General features: G+C 47.8%; 1 protein-coding gene across 5 annotated transcripts; it reads right to left on the bottom strand.

The window, feature by feature from the left end:
* Window positions 1–1038: 1038 nt before the first annotated feature.
* LOC132352466 (low affinity immunoglobulin gamma Fc region receptor II-like) lies at window positions 1039–17718 on the bottom strand. Of its 5 annotated transcripts, none has more exons than XM_059902977.1 (8): window positions 17565–17718; window positions 13265–13285; window positions 11235–11492; window positions 6705–6959; window positions 5941–6063; window positions 3667–3723; window positions 1672–1709; window positions 1039–1549 (listed from the first exon to the last, which is right to left on the bottom strand). In XM_059902977.1, exons 1-8 carry the CDS (start codon window positions 17674–17676, stop codon window positions 1460–1462), a joined length of 954 nt encoding a protein of 317 aa, XP_059758960.1. In that variant the 5' UTR covers window positions 17677–17718; the 3' UTR covers window positions 1039–1459. The 5 variants fall into 5 exon arrangements, 4 of the variants coding, with proteins under 4 accessions (XP_059758960.1, XP_059758937.1, XP_059758945.1 ...); XR_009498734.1 differs by lacking the exon at window positions 3667–3723 and adding an exon at window positions 2263–2397 and having other exon boundaries at window positions 1529–1549; XM_059902954.1 differs by lacking the exon at window positions 3667–3723 and having other exon boundaries at window positions 11235–11489.
* Window positions 17719–18821: the final 1103 nt, after the last annotated feature.

Raw genomic sequence — 18821 nt, 5'->3', positions numbered from 1 at the left:
ATGTATAACGGAATCACTTTGCTGTACAGCAGAAATTAACACAATATTGTAAATCAACTATACTTCAATAAAAAAATATTAAAACCGAAAAAAAACCTTAGCATTGATTGTTTCTGATTTGTGAATTTATAGGTAATCTTAATTATCTTTTTTGCTTATCTGTATTTTAATTTTATTTTAAAAATTAACAGAGTAAAATAATTTACATATAAATAAAATAAGTTGCTACCTTGTAATGTATAAATAAAGGGACATACATTGTTACTATAAAAATGGGCATGAGTATGTGAGCAAGAAAATCGCAAAAGAAGAACTATAAATGGCCAATACTCTTAAATGCTCTAATTCTAAAGCATGTAGTTTGGCATAAAGTAAGCCCCTCAATAACCCAGTAATTGCAATTACTATTCCTTATTATTATAACAATATGTGAGTATGAAATACAATATGTGAGTATTATAGAAAGTTATGGAAACTACCCAACAAAGGAAGCAGCTAAATCCTGATTGCAAGAATGTTGCACAGTGAAGTTCTTAGAGTCCCAGGAAAACGAGCCCTCTCCAAGGGCACCAACCAAACTCCCAAGGAAGCTGTCAGTCACGTTTCAAACCTACCGGGAACTTCTCTGAGAAGTTCACATCCTTCTGGTGACTATAATAGGAGAAGAGCAGGGCAGAGTCAGCAGTCTCCACTGAGGACTCATCTGAAGTTTGGCTTCCTGAGAACTGGTGTTTATTTGTCATGGGAGGAAGCGGAAGAAGACATGAAAACAAGAACACAAATTCACTGGAAGACGGATATTCAGTTTTTAGAAGAGGGATACTCGTCCTACACTCTAAGTCTTTTCTCTCCCTCACTTCCTACCCATTACTACCTTCCCAAGATTCTTACCATTGAAAAGAAACAGACCCCAAATCAGTCTACACTCCAACCGGTACAGCGTTTAAAAGGTAATGCTGTTAGTGTAGTATTTTATTATAAAAGTAATACATGATCTGTACAGAAAAATTAACAGAGGAAATGAAAATCACCAATAATTCCACCACCCTGAAACAATCACTTTTAATATAGTGGCATATGTTAGTCTATCTCAACATTTTTGAAATCATACATACTTATCTAATTTTTCTCGTGTAACCTGTAACATAAGCATTTCCCATGTTTCTACAATCTCTTAATAAAGGTAATTTTCACTGGCTTTGTGGATGTATAACAGAAGAGTCCTGATGGCGAGAAGTGCTGAAGCACAGAAGAAATCAGCAGTCAGTTAGCTGAGACCATATCGTCTGTGGCTTTCAAAACAGGGAGCTTCAGGATTCACATAGATAACTCTGGAAGAATCATTCTCCTTTAGAACTGCAGCATCCTCTTCTCCTCCTTAAGAGGAATTCAGGACAGAAGACACCAGATCTTGGCCTCTCTGATTCTCTTCCCCAAGTCCCAGGCAAGACAATGAAAACTAAATGTGGTTCTGGTAATCCGACGACTCTGTTTCTTCCTCTGCAACTTCCGGATACGAGAGAAGTGAATAGGTGACTGTATTCTCAGCCTAGAGAAAGCAGAAAGGAGCAATGGGGATCCACAGAGAGGTCACAAGAATGAAGGCAACAGAAGCAGCGGCAGGGGAGAAGGAGAAGGGAGAAGGAAGAGCAGGCGGCTGGGACGGCTCACCTCAGTTTTGGCAGCCTCTTCAGCATCAGTGAGATTGGCTGTGGGCAAAAAGAACAGAGATCAGCGGGGGCACTGCCTACCCGCGCTGCTGCTTGAGGCCCAAACCAGGCTTGAGGCGAGGACCACTGAACCCCAACTCAGGCCTGCAGGCCAAAAGCTTCATCCCCTACTCGCCCTTGGTATCCCAGACATGGCCTCCCGCACGGGCCACACTAGCAGAGGGAGGCGATCATTTGTGCTGCACTCATTTCAGAGGATCACTGGGTTTTCCTCAAAGCAACCAGGCAGCTTTGGGGATCGGAGATATACTGGGGAGGAGATGGGGGTGTTGAGTATTAGAGTGAAGTAATCCAGATTTTTGCCAGCCACAGATGGTGGCCTTTCCACATTGGCCAGATGTGGTATATCTTTGTTGGAACTTTGAAGTATCTGACACTCCCTGATCTCATAAAGAAAGAAAGCATGAGAGTGAGAGTGAGCAAGGAAGGCTGGAGGGAAGGAAAGAAGGAAGCAAGCAACCCAGCCAGTACTCTCCCTGGTAAATATCTAAAACACATCCAAATGTCCTCATGCTTTTGCCAATAAACTCACTTTGCCAGTGCGAAAAGCAGCCTCAGTAACTGCAAAGCAGCATTCCTCAGGAAGTGGGGAGGGAGTCTGAGACAATGCATCTAGTGTCTTCATTCATCTCCAGGACACAATGAGTCCCTGTGTGCCATGCTCCAACTTCTGGAACAAACCACGTCCTGAATTCTCCTTCTAATGCATCCCTCAACCATCCCGGCAACCTAGCTGTGCCTTTTGGGAAACCGTCAGCCCCAATGCTTTCCTGTGAAATAAATGCCTTGTGAAATATATTTATGCCAGTGTAGGTAGAACCAAACATCGAAATGGCTAATCCACTTGTGTTTGGACTTTCTTCTACAGCAGTTTGGTCCTGGTGAAGACTGGTCCATATCCCCATTTGGCCTGGCCACAGGACACAGGGGCCTTGCTCAAAGCGCAGCCGGAAAGCTGTGCCATTTTGCTCAAGCTCTCAAACCTGTTGGCTCTGCTCTGAGTCATACTCCAGCCATCTGAGGTGGAGTCCTCGAGGGCTTCTTTCTCCTGTCCGTTTCTGCTGCCTGGGAGTCCCCAGAGAAAGCTCCAGTTTCCTTCGTGCTCTGGCTTTAACTCCAGTCAGGAAGTCGCCTGGAATATTACTGCTCCTTTAACACGTTCCCACTTGGGCCAGGGGTTGGATGCTCACTGAGTCTCAGAATGTCAGACCTGGAAGGGCTTAGAGATCATCCAGGCTAACCCACTCGTCTCCTCAATGAGGTGACTAAACCCCAAGAGGGGGAATGACACTCAAGATTCCATTTTATGATAGTGACAGAGCTAGTGCCAGGCCTGCATTTTAAAAAACCTACATGAGTGGGCGTTAGAACCAAGCTTTGCCCACAGAGTAAAGCCCACTAATGCACCTAGTACCCCAGAACTTTCTCAGGCCAAAATCTCCTCTTAATGTTCCACTAAGAGCTGAGCCCTGTTACCCTTACCCAATCATTCCACAGAGACAGACTCTGCAGCAAATCTAAGTTTTATTCCTTAGGGCTCTTTCTCCTTTCCTCTAGAATTTTATCCCCTTAATTCTATTTGCCTTAGTCTTACAACATCTAACCCCAGTCCTCTGCCAGCTCTTCCAAAGCTCCACAGAAAGACCTAAGTATCTCTGACGTCCTGCTCTGGAAATATCCCCAGCATTTCTGACCCTGGAAACTCAGACAAGGCCCTTGCCTCTCTATCTAGGACAGGTGTTCATCTTCTCCTTATCTCCAGTGAGGTCCTCTTTAGGCCCAGGAGTTAGTCTCAGAACTGACCAAGAGATTTGAGCCCCTGCCCTCCTCCCACTGCCCCCTCCCTCTCCTGTGCTCCCAGCAGAACTCACACAAGCAGCTTCTTGATGCACAAGGCAGGGTGTCACTGAGCCCCCAGAGTGGGAGCTGCACTCACCTGGTTCCTCAGGGAGGGTCTCTCCCATTTCCCTGTGCTCAGGGGTTCCTGGGAGAGCTAGGAGGGGCACATAGGAGGTTAGTAGGATTATGGGGTAGGACCCGAGTCTTCAGGACCAAAGACCACCAGAGGCAAGATCGGGTTAGAACCAACACACCCCCTTCTCCCACACAGACGCCTCCCCCCTCCTCCCCACTCCCCAGGGACCGCCCTAGCCTGTAAAAGGGCTGGTCTAGAGAGATGTAAGTTGCCTAGGTTAACAGTAGGGACTCCTGGGACTCTCAGAAAGGCCATTCTATTGCATCTTCCTTAAGCTTGCTCTGCCTTTTAAAAAACACCTCTTTCTCTCTCTCTGTATCTCTCCCTGAATCTCTACATTTACTTATCATCAGTAACTGAGGTCTTGGCTATGAACCAATTGCAAAGTGCTTTGTGAGGTATTAGTAGTATTATTTTCTCTTTGTCAATGGCTCTGAGTCTTTTTTCCCCTTTACTTTCTCTGTATCTGGCTATCTTAAGCGCTTTCTCCCACCAGCAAGCTAGCTTTTCAGTGTTATGAATTGCTTATTAGATTTGTATGGCACCTTCCCTTCTCTCTCGGCTCTTTTACATTAGTACTATGGGGGAAGGAGGCTGCTTTCCAAGAGCTGAAATTCTTCAGCTGATCAGTCAGTGAACAAATGTTTATCGACCATCTTGCTGCGTGGCAAGCATGTGCTAGGTGCTGGCGGGGGGGCGGAGGAGTGGGGAGCGCAGAACAAGGAGACGTGGTTACTGCCCTCCTGTGCTCTTGCCAACCCCTTTGGAATACAGCTTAGTTCTTTAAAGGTAGCCTACGTGGATTCCATGACCTGGAATACATCCTTCTGCCCTGCTTCATCTCTCCTTTTTTTCTGCCTCGTGATTTATGGCTTCAATGGCATCAAACTGCCTACAGCAACCTCCTTACTCGTCCCATGATCCCCATCCTAGCCACAATGTTTCTCATTTCCATGTCTTGGCCCCATGCCTGGGATGCTCTTCTAGCCCTCTTTGCCTGGTTAACTGCTACTCTCAAACATCAGAACTCTCCTCCATAACGATAACTCATACTATGTGTGATACTACGTGATGTTTGCTGTCTGTTAGCTGCCGACTCATTCACCCTCATAACCCTAGGAAGTAGGTTCTATTCGTGGCCTCATTTTTCAGATGAAGAAACTGAGGCACACAGAAGTTGAATGTGATGAGAAAAACAACGTTTATTTTCCTGAAAAAACAACTTTGTTTCCCTGAGTTGCTGCCTAGGCATTTTACAGTATGATAACCTGCTTACACCCAGAATCGGAACATTTAAGATAAGGACTTGAATTTAGGATTCCCGCCATAAGTGCTCGCTTTGCTTTTCCTGGGGCCCCTTTTAAAATAACCACTTAGAGTTAAGCCCGCAAAATAGCGTCCTCCACCCCAATCACCTTATAAGTAATAGCTGCTTGCTACACTGTTCTCTCTCTCCTGCTCACCCATGACCTGGGACAGAGGACTGCCACCCCCCCTTCCCATTTCTGGGATCTGTAAGTAGCAAGTCTTGTGACTCTACTTCCTTTGCGTGAGTGTACCGAAACTGTACTTTCAATCAAAATGACCCCGGGGTTTTCACTTTCACCAATCTGGGAAGTGAAATCAGTTGCTGAGGGAGCTGCCAAGCCCATGTGGGTGGCTTGTGCCTCCTCTTTCAGCAGGTCATGATCGGCATATTCTTAAATTAATACACCAACTCCATCTTCTCAACATATTGCATAACTCACCCAACGTTATCCAGCTGGTGACCTGAGGAGCTGGGATTTAAACTCAGGCAGTCTGGCCCCACCAGGTGTGCTTCAGTCACGACACAACACTGCATTCCTCTGAAGCCTTCTCTAACTGCCCCGGCCCATGCTGGGTTGCGCCAGCTCTTCTGTCCCCCGTCATAGCCTTTGCATTCTCTAATACTGGTCTTATCCCCTCTAATTATACTGATCTATTTGCATTTCAGTCTTCCCCACAATATTATGAATTCCCTGAGGGCAGAGACTGAACTTCTTTGTCTTGGCATCATCCACAGAGTCTATCACAGTGCTTGACACATAAGCAAGTTTGTTCAGGCCTGTCAAATGAATGAATGAATAAAATATGGGACTATATTTGAATGCTAAGGATTCTCTAGCCCAAAGATAAGGGTTCTAGCAATGTTTGGGGTTAGGGCCTTGGCTAAGTAGGGACTGATGACAAGAGGGACCAAGAGGAGGCACAAACCTGAAATCTGCTTTCGCCTGAGGCAGAACCAGGCTACTATGGCACCAGCAATAGCCACTGCAGCAATCCAAGCGACTACAGCCACCGCTATCGTCACCGACAAGGAGTTGCTCAAGCTGGACCCTGGGGAACACAGGCGTTGGAACAGGCAGTACCCATCCCTGTCCTTCCTCCAACGCAACATGCACTTCCCCCCTCAACCTCGCCTGCACAGGATTTCTGGAACTGGGTTTGTGCCTCTCCTATACCCACGTTTCTCTGCTAATCAAATGAAGGCACGCTGTTGAGTGTGTAAGGCAGAGGGAAGGGTTCCTCTTAGTCCTCGGGGATGGCAGGGAGGATGGACCTGACGCCTCCACCACTGTACCCAGCACAGCCTTGAACTGCCAAGGACATGCCATGCCTTTGAGAGTGAATGGACATATCATGAGACATGAGAAGAAATTAGGAAAACCTCAGCTCTTAGGAATGTCCAGGAGCTTAGACAGCTTCTGCACCAATGAGATAGCTCTGATCCACTGCTGGGCTTGGTGCGATGGGCCCTATATTTCAAAGTGGAACAAGAGCCTTGTCACCTATCACCTGGAAGCTGAGGGCTCCAAGCTCTGGCCAGTACTTAGCGAGGTGCCATGCCCCTGTCCTTTGCCCCAGAGCCCAGGTTTGCTGCTAGGGCATTTCTCAGATCTCCCTGTAGGTCCATGTGACCTTACCCCTAATTGTCTAATCCCTCTTCTCCCCTCCTTTCATCTTCACAGAGTTCCCACCTTGGACAGTGATGGTCACAGGCTGTGATGAGACCAGTGCCCGCCCGATAAATCCCGTGCAGTGGTACTCGCCACTGTGACTGAGGTTTGCTTGTGGGATAGAGAAGTTGGAACGCAGATAGGAAAACGTCTTGGATTTTCCATTCTGGAAGAATACGACCTTATTCAGAGGGCTGTTTTTCCAGCTGTGGCACCTCAGCACGATGGGCTCCCCTTCCTGGAACACGAGGCTAGGGGTCTGGAGCAGCAGCCAGTCTGAAAGACACAAAGCGACCACAGGACCCAGGAGGTCTTGACTCAAATCCGAGACCCAGACCATCCTTACTGGTGGGCCGCTGTGTGTGGAGGGAAGAGCTTAAGTTTGGAATCAGACACCCCTGGTCTCTAATTCTGGCTCCATCACGTATGAGCTCTGTGATCTTGGGCAAATAATTTAAGTCTTCTGGGCCTCCGTTTCCTCGTATGTGAAAATAGTCACAATAATCCCATTAGCTATCTACAGTAGTTCCTGGCACATAGGAGGTGCTCAGGATATGCTTGTCTTCCCGTTCCTGTCCTGCCCAACAGGCCTCTGCAGGAAGGATACAGGAGACCCAATAGTACAGTCCTTTCCCTGAGGGAGGGAGGGAGGGAAGGATCCAGTCTGACATAGGAGACAACATGTGAGGGGGACACAACAGAGTCAAGTGTCTTTGGGGAAAGTAACGGACATCTAACAAATATTAGCTTATTTGGTGCATGTTAGTAAATGTGGAATTTCACTTCAGCGGGGACTTTGTCTAAAGGCAGCAGTGACATGGGTGGGCCATTAGCCTGCTATGTACTCTTTTCCTCCGATTTTCATCCTTTTACTGAGGAAAGAGATATTTAATTTCTTTGTCGTATAGGGAATAGAGGCTAAGGTGGGTACTTATAATCTGACCTCAGCCCACGCACTCCTTTTTCCTAAAGCCATAGGACACAGTAGAGTTGGAATTGGAAAGAAAGGGTAGAAAACAATAGATACGTTGGAAGGGAGCCGGGACATGAGAAAGAAATGACAACAGCCACACGTGTGCTAGTCAACCACGCTTAGCCCCTTCAGCAGATCGGAATGATGCCAAAACAGTCTCTACACTGGCTGCTGAGCCTGCCACAAATGCAGGTGAAAATGTTCAATACTGAGGGAGGGAGTGACAATGAAGAGAAAACTCTGGGCCACGGCTACAGTGGGACAATCCAGAGGGAAGGTGGGGAGCACCCGATCTTGCGACTTGGGTCACACAAGCTAGAAAACCCCACCTCTCCCACTGGGGAGGCACCCTCTGCGTTCCACCCATTTCCTCCCATGCCATCCTGTGTATTCCTCCTCTTGAGGAACTCAGGCCCTGGCTAGACATTCCACTCCAGGATTAGGTGAGCAGTCCTGGTCCCCTAGACTGCCTCTTTTATAACGGTTGGATTGGGGTAGGTGGGAATGCTGAGAATTGTGAAGATTTTTTTAAATGAAGCAGAACCCAGAGAAAATGTCAAAGCTGCTTCCATGTAGCACCAGCAACCAATTCTTGCACTTCTCCTCCCTGTCTGGGTAATCCCCTCTACTGAAGGTGCACATCATATGAACAGCACTTTCTTCTCGGCAAAGTCTCTACTGGTACCAGGTTGTAACCTGGACAGTGGAAGTGTCAGCCTTAGGCTGGTTTGTGCAAGAGGGCCACCTTAGGTCTCCTCGAGGACAATTTCTTGGTGCCGATCTTGAGGGCAGGGCCCAGCTTCATGTTCACGGCACTCACAAGGTGTTCTTTAAGTCAAAAAAGGGCCCTTCCATCCATCTCCTGGGAACAAAACTCCTCTGCAATCTCCTGGAAGCCTAGTAGAGAAGCAATAAACTCATATACCTCCTCTGCACTCCAGTGGCTAAGATTACTGGACAGGAACACAGGGTTGATGCCATGAATCCTGGTGTAGGCACAGCTGTATGGAGGTTCCCTGGGTCACATTCCCCATGTCCAGCTCTCACCGATAAAGGCCCAGGGACATTGGAGAGAGTCCTTTACCATGACTGGAATTCTCTGAACCCCAGCTAGAGTCCTCTTGACCCCTGTGGCACTTGCCCTGGATCTTAGCATGGGTGATGGCAGAGGAGCTGCAGCTGGGTCCGCACTGGTGAACACAAGCATAGTGGGCTTCCTGAAACTCTTTCATGTTTCTCCTCTTCAACCAGAACTGGCAGCTACAGTTCACACTCTACCTTTTAGTACAAGTCATGGAGCAGAAACTCGTGGAGTCACAAAACTGTTCTCCAGGACTGTACTTCCCACAGTGCTGGAACTTCAGGAGATTTGTCTTCTTGACTACTCAGCAGATGGGCTGTCCCCTCCCCAGGGGCCACCTGACTGATTCTCATTCAGCCCTGTCGGGAGACCAGTCTGTAGTGGCTTTTCAGAAATGGAGAACAACACACTGGGACAGGTTCTGCTCCATCCTGGATACCAAAGCCCTCAATCACTTGGGTGAGCATCTGGGGCTTCACAATGGCTTGTGGAGGTTTGTTTGAGTCACCATTTATCTGGACCCCATGGCTAGTGTAGGAGGAGGTGCTGATGGGCAGGGGCCACGGCTGCTAATTCACTGCTTGTTGAATTAGCATTCCCACTGGTCACTAGTTCAGCTTCTTCTCCAAGCCTGCTCTCCTCCTCCGTGGCCTTGGGGCTCTCTGCTACTGGAGAAGCCCTGGCAGGAGCACGGAACCCAATGTGGACACATCATCGCCCTCCTCTTTGCATTTGGCAGCCAGCGCCTGGGTTTGCCCGGCAGGTGCACGGACTGCATGCAGAAGACAACAGGGACCTGGGGGAGGCTCAACAGGGGAATAGCGTTCTGGGTGGAGCTTCGGGCTGAGCCTGTTGTCCCTCAATGCCAAGTTCTTTACCTGAACTGCATCTACCTGGACTCCAGCAGCCTGAGCAGACAGCCCCTCCTGCTGGATGACTGCCACTGCCCTAATAGGCATCAGGATGCGTTGAGAAGCTAGAGGCACATGCTGGGCCAAGGTCTGGTTTACCTGGAATAGGTTTCCCAGCTGTGGTCTTAGATGCATCTGGGCCCGGGACAGGTTGAGGGGGAGGAGGTGGCGTTCCCCAGTAGCACAGATTGGGTCACAGTGGTAACACTGGGAGAGCTCACTCGGGATTGGCTGGTGAGCTGGGAGGCTGATGCAGTGGCCAGATTGACTGAGGCCGGGGTGGCGCTCAGCTGCTGCGTTGTGCTGGTGTCTGGGGGAGCTGACTAGCAGCAGTTGTGGCCACTAGATGGCAGCCAGGCTGTGCAGCTGGGCCTGCTGAGCTGCTGCTGGACACGAACTGGTGGAGATACTGAGGCCCACGGAGCTGCCCCGCAGTGCCTGCTCTGCCTGCTGTTCAGACCGTGGCCCTGAGCTGTCTGGGAACGAGCGCCACCACCTGAGTGGGGACTCCCATCGGTGCAGTCGGCGTTCTGTTGACTCTAGTCTCCATGACAGTGGCTCAGGGCCCCCATGGCTGGTGCTCTGGCTCCAGGCCTTCACATCTAGCTCTTCACCTAGGTCCTTCAGGGCGGTGTCCACCTCATGGGCCAGGGCTCCTTGTCAACGCACCTGCTCAGTCTCGGGGGAGGGATCCCTCACCTCCACCCCTTCCTAGAGAGGCAGGAGCACTGAGGTTGAGGCCCTGCCAGGCCTCTGGGGCTTCCCTCCAGGACTGTCTTTTCCTGCTGAGCACAGAGGGTAGAGATTGCAGGCCTGGAGCTGCAGGCCCACCGGGCCTAGATACCTTTGAGGAGAATTTGAGAATTGGGTGAGGGAAGGGGACTAAGTGAAGAATAGCAATGACAATATTCATCATAATCACACTGCAGCTTTTCTCTGTGGAGAACGTATTTCTTGCCAGGAGCTTTGGAGGATCATTGATCGGTTCAGCAAACATTTATTAAGCCCTGTCCTGTGCCTGGGGCTGGACATAAAAGGTGGTTAAGACACAACTTTCACCTCAAGTTGCACAGAGGGCAGGGGGCCAGGGAAATGCTGATTCTCACCGGAACCTGATGGGGGAGGCAGTAGTATCTCCACTGAGCAGATGAGGAAACTGAAGCTCAAAGGTAAATGAAATTATCATGTTTACATGGCTAGCAATTTCCAGGGCTAGGATTCAGTTGTCTGTCTGTGCATTCGACTCTGCCATAAAAATGGAAGGATTTCTGTGAATTAGGGATTTCCTTCTGCTTCTCTCATACCCAGCTGCCTGTCAGTGGCCTTGTCACCTTCTTGCTCAATCAGCACCGAGACAAAAGAGCCCAACATATTCTGAGAAATCTCTTAGGAACTTCCACCTCACCACACATACTAAGCAATGGGGTGCGTGAAAAGGGAAATGAGTGGACAAAAGCCCCTTCAAACAACTCACAGCCATGCTTCCCAGTAAGCAGGCAATTCCCCTTTCTGAAAAACCTCTGCCATATAAGCAGATTCCTTCTATCCTTGTTCTCCCAGACTCTCCCAGGCCTTCCTCCACTGACCGGAAATCACATCCAGATGCACAGGGTCGCTGAGGCTGGTCTGCTCTCTCTGACACCTGTAGTCTCCGCTGTCATTGCTGCTGGCCTTAAAGCTATAGCTGGGCTGGTTCTGGCTCTGGATGGAGCTCCCATTATGGAACCACAGGGTGAGGTTGCCTTCATACAAGTTGGTCCCCTGACACATCAGCGTCACGTCATCCTCCTTGAGCACATTGATCCACGCAGGCTGAATGTTCACCACAGCCTTCGGGAGACCTGCTGAGGGGCAGAGAGAGAAGGCAGCATGAGGAAAGGGACCCCAAGGGCCTAAGCAGACCCCAAATCGCAGATGATGGAAAACTGTGGCCACGCTGGAGACATCAAGAGAGGAACCCAACGCAGAACTGTTCTGCAACTAAAGGCAATTCCTGCAACTCATGCAGCCCACACAGGGGCCCCCAGGAACCCAGGTTCTCTCAGGGAGCTTGGCTCCTATTCAGGCGAGAGGACAAGAGATAGGGGAATGGGAGAGAGGGCAAACACACACACACACACGCACACACATACTACACATACATCGTTTGGGGAATCACTTTCCTCCCCTGTAAGCTGAGGCATTTGGACACTAGTGGATAAACTCTCTCCACAGCTGGAAGAAGACAAATGGGGACATCTGGTGGAGGTGCCAGGCTGAGAGTCAGGCATCACGTTTCTGTTCTGAGTTCTTCCATTCTTTCTTTTTTTTTTGGAATAAAAATTTTTATTCGTATAGTTGCTGTGCAATATTATATAAGTTACAGGTATACAATAAAGTGATTCACAATTTTTAAAGGTTATACTCCATTTATAGTTTTTATAAAATATTGGCTATATTCTGTTGTACAATATATCCTTACAGCTTGTTATTGTTTTTTGAATTTTAGAATTTTATTTATTTTTTTATACAGCAGCTTATTATTAGTTTCTTTTTTCCTTAAGATGTATTTATTTCTAAATAAAAAGAAATAAATACATCTTTAAAAAAAAGAATGGAAGAAGTCAGAACAAAAAAAAAGATATATTTATTATTATTTTATTTTTTTGGCTGTGTCGGGTCTTAGTTGCGGCATGAGGGATATTTGTTGCAGTGTGGGATCTTTAGTTGTGGTGCGCCGGCTTCTTTCTAGTTGTGGCGTGTGGGTTCTCTCTTCTCTAATTGTGGCACACAGGCTCCAGGGCGCGTGGGCTCTGTAGTTTGCGGCCTGTGGGCTCTAGTTGTGTGGGCTTAGTTGCCCTAGGGCATGTGGGAACCTTAGTTCCCTGACCAGGGATCGAACCTGTTTCCCTTGCATTGTAAGGCAGATTCTTTACCACTGGACCACCAAGGAAGTCCCCATTCTTTATCTTTTAGAATAGACCTGTCCTGACACCCAAGCACAGAGGAGTCTCTGTGGTCTCAGAAGAACAAGAAAAGAGGAGAAAGGCTGGCAGGCCAGTCTAGGGAACCCTGCGTTCAGTGGCCCAGGTAGAGTCCCACCCCACTACCAGTCCTGGGAGGTGGAGAGGTTAGTGGTGCAGAGAAAGCAGTGCCCAGCAGTGTTCATCCCACCAAGCTGCAACCAGTGGTATCTCCTGTTTGTGTCCAAGGGAACAGGCCCTGAAGCCTTCAGATACATGCAAAGTAGAGGATTTATCAACCCATGGGGTTAACCTAAGCAAATCATGTGATTTTGCATGTGGCTGAAACTAAAATGGCCTGGGTTCGTGATTTAGTTTGGAGAGAGGAAGGCAACTGAGACAGAAGACAGTTATTTTTCTGTGACAGAATCTGTGAGGTCTCACTGGAACAGGAACAGAAAGGCTGTGCCCCGTGGCTGCCCATCCCTGGCTTCCCTGGGAGGAAGGGAAGGAGGAAGGAGAAGCGGGCAGGGCATCTTGTGGGAACAATTACTCTTTCCTGGCTCTGCCTCGGTCCTGGGTTGCTGATGCACCCAGAGCACCTCCAGACAGGGTGCAGGGAGCAGAGAGAGAGAGAGTAGCTGGGGGAGGGAGAGGATGTGGTGAGCACTTACCAGGTTTCCCAGCAACAGGAGCTGTAAGAGAGAAAGCAAAGATCAGCCTACTTTCTCATTAGATATGATGATTCATCATTATAAATAATCACCTCCTTGCAAATCCCCTTAACTCTCTTGCCAGTCTCTGTCTGCATTACGTTCCACCTGGGTTGTCCATGCCTTTACTTCTTCAGCCGTGTGTTAATGAAATTACCACATAAGCAGGCAGGTTGGTATCTCTGTAAATTTACTGTCTCCATATTCAAAAGGACACTAAACTGCCGTTCTGACACTTTTGTCTAGTATGTTTGCTCTGCGGCTCTTGGTAGGGACACTCATTTTTTCCTCACTCCTCAAACTGTCCAGTCCTCTGCCTCCCGTCCCGTCTCACTCAAAGATGATGCCTTCCTTTATCCTTCACAGAGAAAACAAACGCAGTTAGACGGGAGGTCTCACATGTTCCCCCAACTAAGTCATCTAACCTATTGCATCTCTATCCATCTTCCTTTCTTGGTTTTCACTGGGGACATCTCTCCTCCTATCTGTGGTCAGTCTCTATCCTGGGTCACATTCCCTTTCACCCGCTCAAGGATTTTCCCCTCTCTGTTATTCCCTTTCTCCTCTGCCTCACCCATTTCTCCTTCTCAGCTGGACCTTTCCTATCAACATAAATATATTCCAGGATCTTTCACTGAAAGGAAAAAATCTCACTTGACACCACATATAATTCCAAAATTATTTTTCTGCTCCCTTTCCCAGCCTGATTTCTCAATTCTTTTTCTACAAAGGCTGTCGTCATTTCTTCTCTTTCCAATCACTGTTTCATTCTCTGCAATTTGAACTCTGCCCTCACCAGTCCACTAAAACTTTTCTTGTCAAAATCACCAATGATCTCAATGTCAAATCAAGTGGACACATTCTATTTCTCTCCCAGGTTCCCCCATGTAAGTGTATATCTTCACCATCTGCCCAGGTACTCGTGCCTGAAAACTCCAAGTCCTCTTTTATTCCTCTCTCTCTCCCAAACCCCATCGGCCTTTGCACCAGTAAAGTCGTGATCATCTTGCTTCCAGTTAGTTCTTGAATGCGTCAGCTTCAGTCCATGTCCACACTATTTTAGGTCACCAGCAGCTTTCTCCCATCTCCTAACTTATCCCTTCCCTTATTTTGTTCCCCCGACAATTCATTCCCCATAGAGAAGCTAGAGTTATTTTTTAAATAACAAATCAGATAATATCACCCTCCTGCTTACAAGCCTTCAGTGCTCTTCCTTTGCTCTGAAAATAAAATGTAAATATTTACAAGGCCACACCTGACACAAGCCCCGCTCACCTCTCCAGCCTCATCTCGAGCCACACTTCCCCTACTCATTGAGCTCCAATAACACCAGACCTCTTCACATTCTTCAAACTTGGGGCTTTTCTGTATGCTGATCCCTCTACTCTAAACCTGCTTCCTTTGTATCTTCAGATGGCTTAATCCTTAACATGCTTCAGGTCTTAGCTTAAAAGTCATTTCCTCAGAAAACTCTTGCCATATCATCCTGTTAATGTAGGCTGTTCTCTCATGTCCCCCGCAACAAGTGTTCTTATCAGAGTATCCTGTTGACAGCTTCATAGCCATTTTCCAATTCATATTTATGCATTTGTGTTCCTTTATTTACTGTTTATATCCCTCAGTAGAATGTAAGCTCAAAGAGGGCAGTGGCCATATTAATTTTATTTGCCAATGCTCTGGAAATCATTCATTGAGTCCATCTAGGTGGGAGATAAGAGAGCCCAAAATTGTGTTGACAATAGAACGTAAAGATGAGGACACGGGCATGAGAGAAATTTAAGAGGGAGAGAGAACGTGGCACTTGAAGAGATATGGGGGTCTTGTAAATGGGTGACTAGGAAAAACATTAGTTGTGCTCACACAAATATAAATGTTAGGAGGAGAAGAACATTTGTGAGGGGAAGATGATAGTTGGATTTTGAATGTGTTTTGTTTCTGAGCTGACAAATCAATTTGGAGGTCTCCAACCAGCAGGTGGAAATATGAAATTGTACTTGACACAAACAAGAAAGATAGGTTTGGAAATCATTGACACAGAAGTGATAGCTGAAAAGCAGAGTGTGTAGGGCTGACAATGTGGCAGTGCAGGGAACGGGTAAAGAAGTAGGACTAAGAGGAGGAGGAAGAGAAGAAACAAGTAAGAGATGAGAAAAGTAGAGAGAAGTCACCTTCCATTTATTCATTCAACAAATATTAGTGAATACTAAATATGTTCATACTCAGTATAATACTGTCACTGTGAGGGAGGCAAATACCTTGTGCTTTAGGTCAGGAAGGCTGTCTCTCTTGTTCAGTGATAAATCTCCAAGTCCTAGAACAGAGCCTGCACATAGCATTTATTTAATGTTTAAACAAGGCAGTTTGTGGAATCTTGGAAAGCAGAGAATATGTGTACACACTGCCTGGCTCTAGATGAGAATCTACTTTTAAGAGTAGAATTGGAGCTTTATAAAGTAGGCAATGGAACAGCACTGAAGTCATTTATGAAGTACAGTGACTCAGCCATAGCTGTAGTTGAAGAAGTCATGGCCTCAGTGTGCAGCATGGATTCGGAGAACAGGAGACAGGACAGTCAAGACTGGATCAGAAGGTGGTGTAAAGATGGAGTTACTGAGCAATGAAGACCTAAATATGGTGGCCCAGATGAGAATGGAAAAGACGGAGTAAATCCTTGTGACTTAGCAAAAGGGCAAATGGATAAAAATTCCAAAAGTCTCTCCCAGGAGTCTTGTCTAGGCATCACATTGGTATCACTACAGCAGAGGTAGGGAAGCATGCCACTACTCCAGGCCTGAGCTTCTCCATACGAAAAGTGAGGTAGTTCAGTGCTCCTTTTTCATGCTATTCTGCTTCAATCCATTTCATCCTGCTCATGGGAGGATACTCTCGCTTCCTCACCTCCACCTCCTGCCCCAGTATCATCCAGCATTGAGGGCCAAGGCTCCCAGAGCTGAACAGATTTTACTATCGATCATAGTACATAACTTGGAAAGTGGCTGCATGTCCTCTGGGACCACACTGAAGCAGATTTGAGGGTAGATACTCTAGAAATTGAGTTTGGGGAGACATTCCTGGCAATAAGGCTCCCGTACTCGGCCTTCCCTAGACTCTTCCACCCACCAGCACTATCAGTCCCTGGTCCCTAGCTCACAGCTGAGAACATGGTCAGAAAGGAGCGCTCAATTGCAGCCTAAGATCCTGTCTTTCTATTCGAACGGTGACAGGACGTATCCCCATGTTTGTGCAGTGCAAAGAGACATGCATGATTCCTCTGGTCCCACAACTGATTTTAGAATTGCCTGGCTTATGTATTCTCTGATCCCCATTCCCTGGATAACCCACACCCTCCTGTGCTTTTTCCCAGGGGAATCTCCTTTCACATAAAGAGAATACGCTTCTGCTGCCTGAAGTGGTTTCAGGAGCACAGAGAACAGCCACTGCCCCCAACCACAATGTGTTCCCCCCACCTCCTATTTGCCTAAGACAGCATTAGCCCTCCCACCTAAGATATGGTCCCAGTGAAATACAAATTTCTAAGGAAGGTAAACACCTTGGCCACTCATTAGTCCTTCAAGTCTAGGTCACTAGACTTTCCTCACAGCTGGCTCCACTCTGGGGGGTGGCAGAGCACCAGGGACTTTGGTGCTGAGTGAAATTGGGCAAAAGACTTAAAAAAAAATGAATTCTTCCGGGCTTCCCTGGCGGTGCAGTGGTTAAGGATCCACCTGCCAATGCAGGGGACACGGGTTTGAGCCCTGGTCCGGGAAGATCCCACATGTTGCGGAGCAACTAAGCCCATGTGCCACAACTACTAAGCCTGCGCTCTGGAGCCCACGAGCTACAACTACTGAGCCCACGCGCCACAACTACTGAGCCCGCGCGCCTAGAGCCCGTGCTCCGCAACAAGAGAAGCCACCGCAGTGAGAAGCCCATGCACCACAACAAAGAGTAGCCCCCACTCACTGCAACTAGAGAAAGCTCGCGTGCAGCAAGAAAGATCCAACTCAGCCAAAAATAAATTAATTAATTAATTTTAAAAAAAAGAACTCTGCCAATTTCATAATTTGCCAAGGCCAGCAAGGTTGTCAGAATCTGATTTTTATCAGCCTGCCTTCACCCTCCTGACTTTCCTGACGTGCTTCCCGCGCCAGCCCTCATCCTTGCCCAAAGCTCAGCCCCAACCGAGGTGACAGCAGCTGAGTTAGAAAAGCATGCCTGCTTCTGTCCCTGCTCCACTGTCCCTCCTGGGACCCTGCCTCACCCAGGAATAGCAGAGCCGTCCACAGTAGCATGTGGCCCAAAGGATGGCAGGATGTGCAGTCAGCTCGGTCACTCCTGGCAGCAGGGAGGGCTAGGAATGAGGGGATCCCCATCACCTCCTGGAGAGAGCAGGTTGGCTCTGACAGCCCAGCACGGCAGACACAGACTTCTCTCGAGGCTTGACAGATTCCACCCCAGAGAACAGACAAATTCTGGAGTCCAAAAGAGGAAGTGAAAAGAAGTGTTGTTTTTGTCATTGGCTCCTCCCCTTCCACCCTCTTTCATCTCAACTTTTCTCTCCCAGAAGTTCAGGGTTTCCCAGAATCAATCTGGCTCAGTCCCACTCCAAATTCACAGAAAATGTGGAAACTGGGAAACAGATTCTCCTCTTCCTCTGGGGCCACAGCTGGGCTCAGCCTCTGGGAGAAGAGGGGAATAAATGGTCACCCAAACTCAGCTCAGAACCTCCTGTCTGTCTCTCTGCTTAGAAAAGGCGATGGAGGAGAGTGAGTCAGAAGACTCCCCATACTTCTACATCTATTTAGAGGCGCAGACACTGGCATCAGACCCCTCCTGAGATCGAGCATAGCGACTTGTGGCCACCCCCCACCATTTGATTTTCTTTATTATCATAATCCTGACTCTGTTTTGGATTGTGGAACAAGGACAAAGACGTGTGTCAGAGTGGCAATAGGATGATCACACCCATCCTCTTATTCCCCTTTGTCGTTCACGCTTGTACTCATTCCTCCAACAAATATCCTTGAGCAGCAATTAGTGCCCTGGTTCTTTATCTTTCTTACCCATCACTGTTCTTATCACTATGGCATGGTCAAAGAGCAGGGCTTTAGAGCTGTGTAAGTCTAATTTTGAATGACAGGTAGCTTCTCAGAACTACAGATTCCACATCTGTATAAATGAAGATTAGCGTGCCCGTCCTTCAAGCAGGGTTTCTCAGCCTCAGTACTATTGACATTTGGGGCCAAATAATTCTCATTGTGAGGACCTGTCCTATACACTGTAGGATGTTTAGCAGCATACCTGACCTCTAGGGGCACCCCCTAGTTGTGAAAAAAAAAATGTCTCTAGACATTGGCAAATGTTCTCTTGGGGACAACATTGCCCCTGGTTGAGAACCACTGCACTCAAGGTTTTTGAAAATCAAAAGAGAATTTGCATGCTAGCAAAGTCCCTGGCGTGTTGTGGGTATACAGTCAATGCTAGTTTCCCTTTTTTGATTTCTGTTGTCATCCTCATC

Source organism: Balaenoptera ricei, chromosome 1 (assembly GCF_028023285.1).
Source record: "Balaenoptera ricei isolate mBalRic1 chromosome 1, mBalRic1.hap2, whole genome shotgun sequence".
NCBI classification, from domain to species: domain Eukaryota; kingdom Metazoa; phylum Chordata; class Mammalia; order Artiodactyla; family Balaenopteridae; genus Balaenoptera; species Balaenoptera ricei.
Note: the sequence above shows the minus strand (reverse complement) of the source record. Positions and strands in the feature narration are given on the sequence as shown.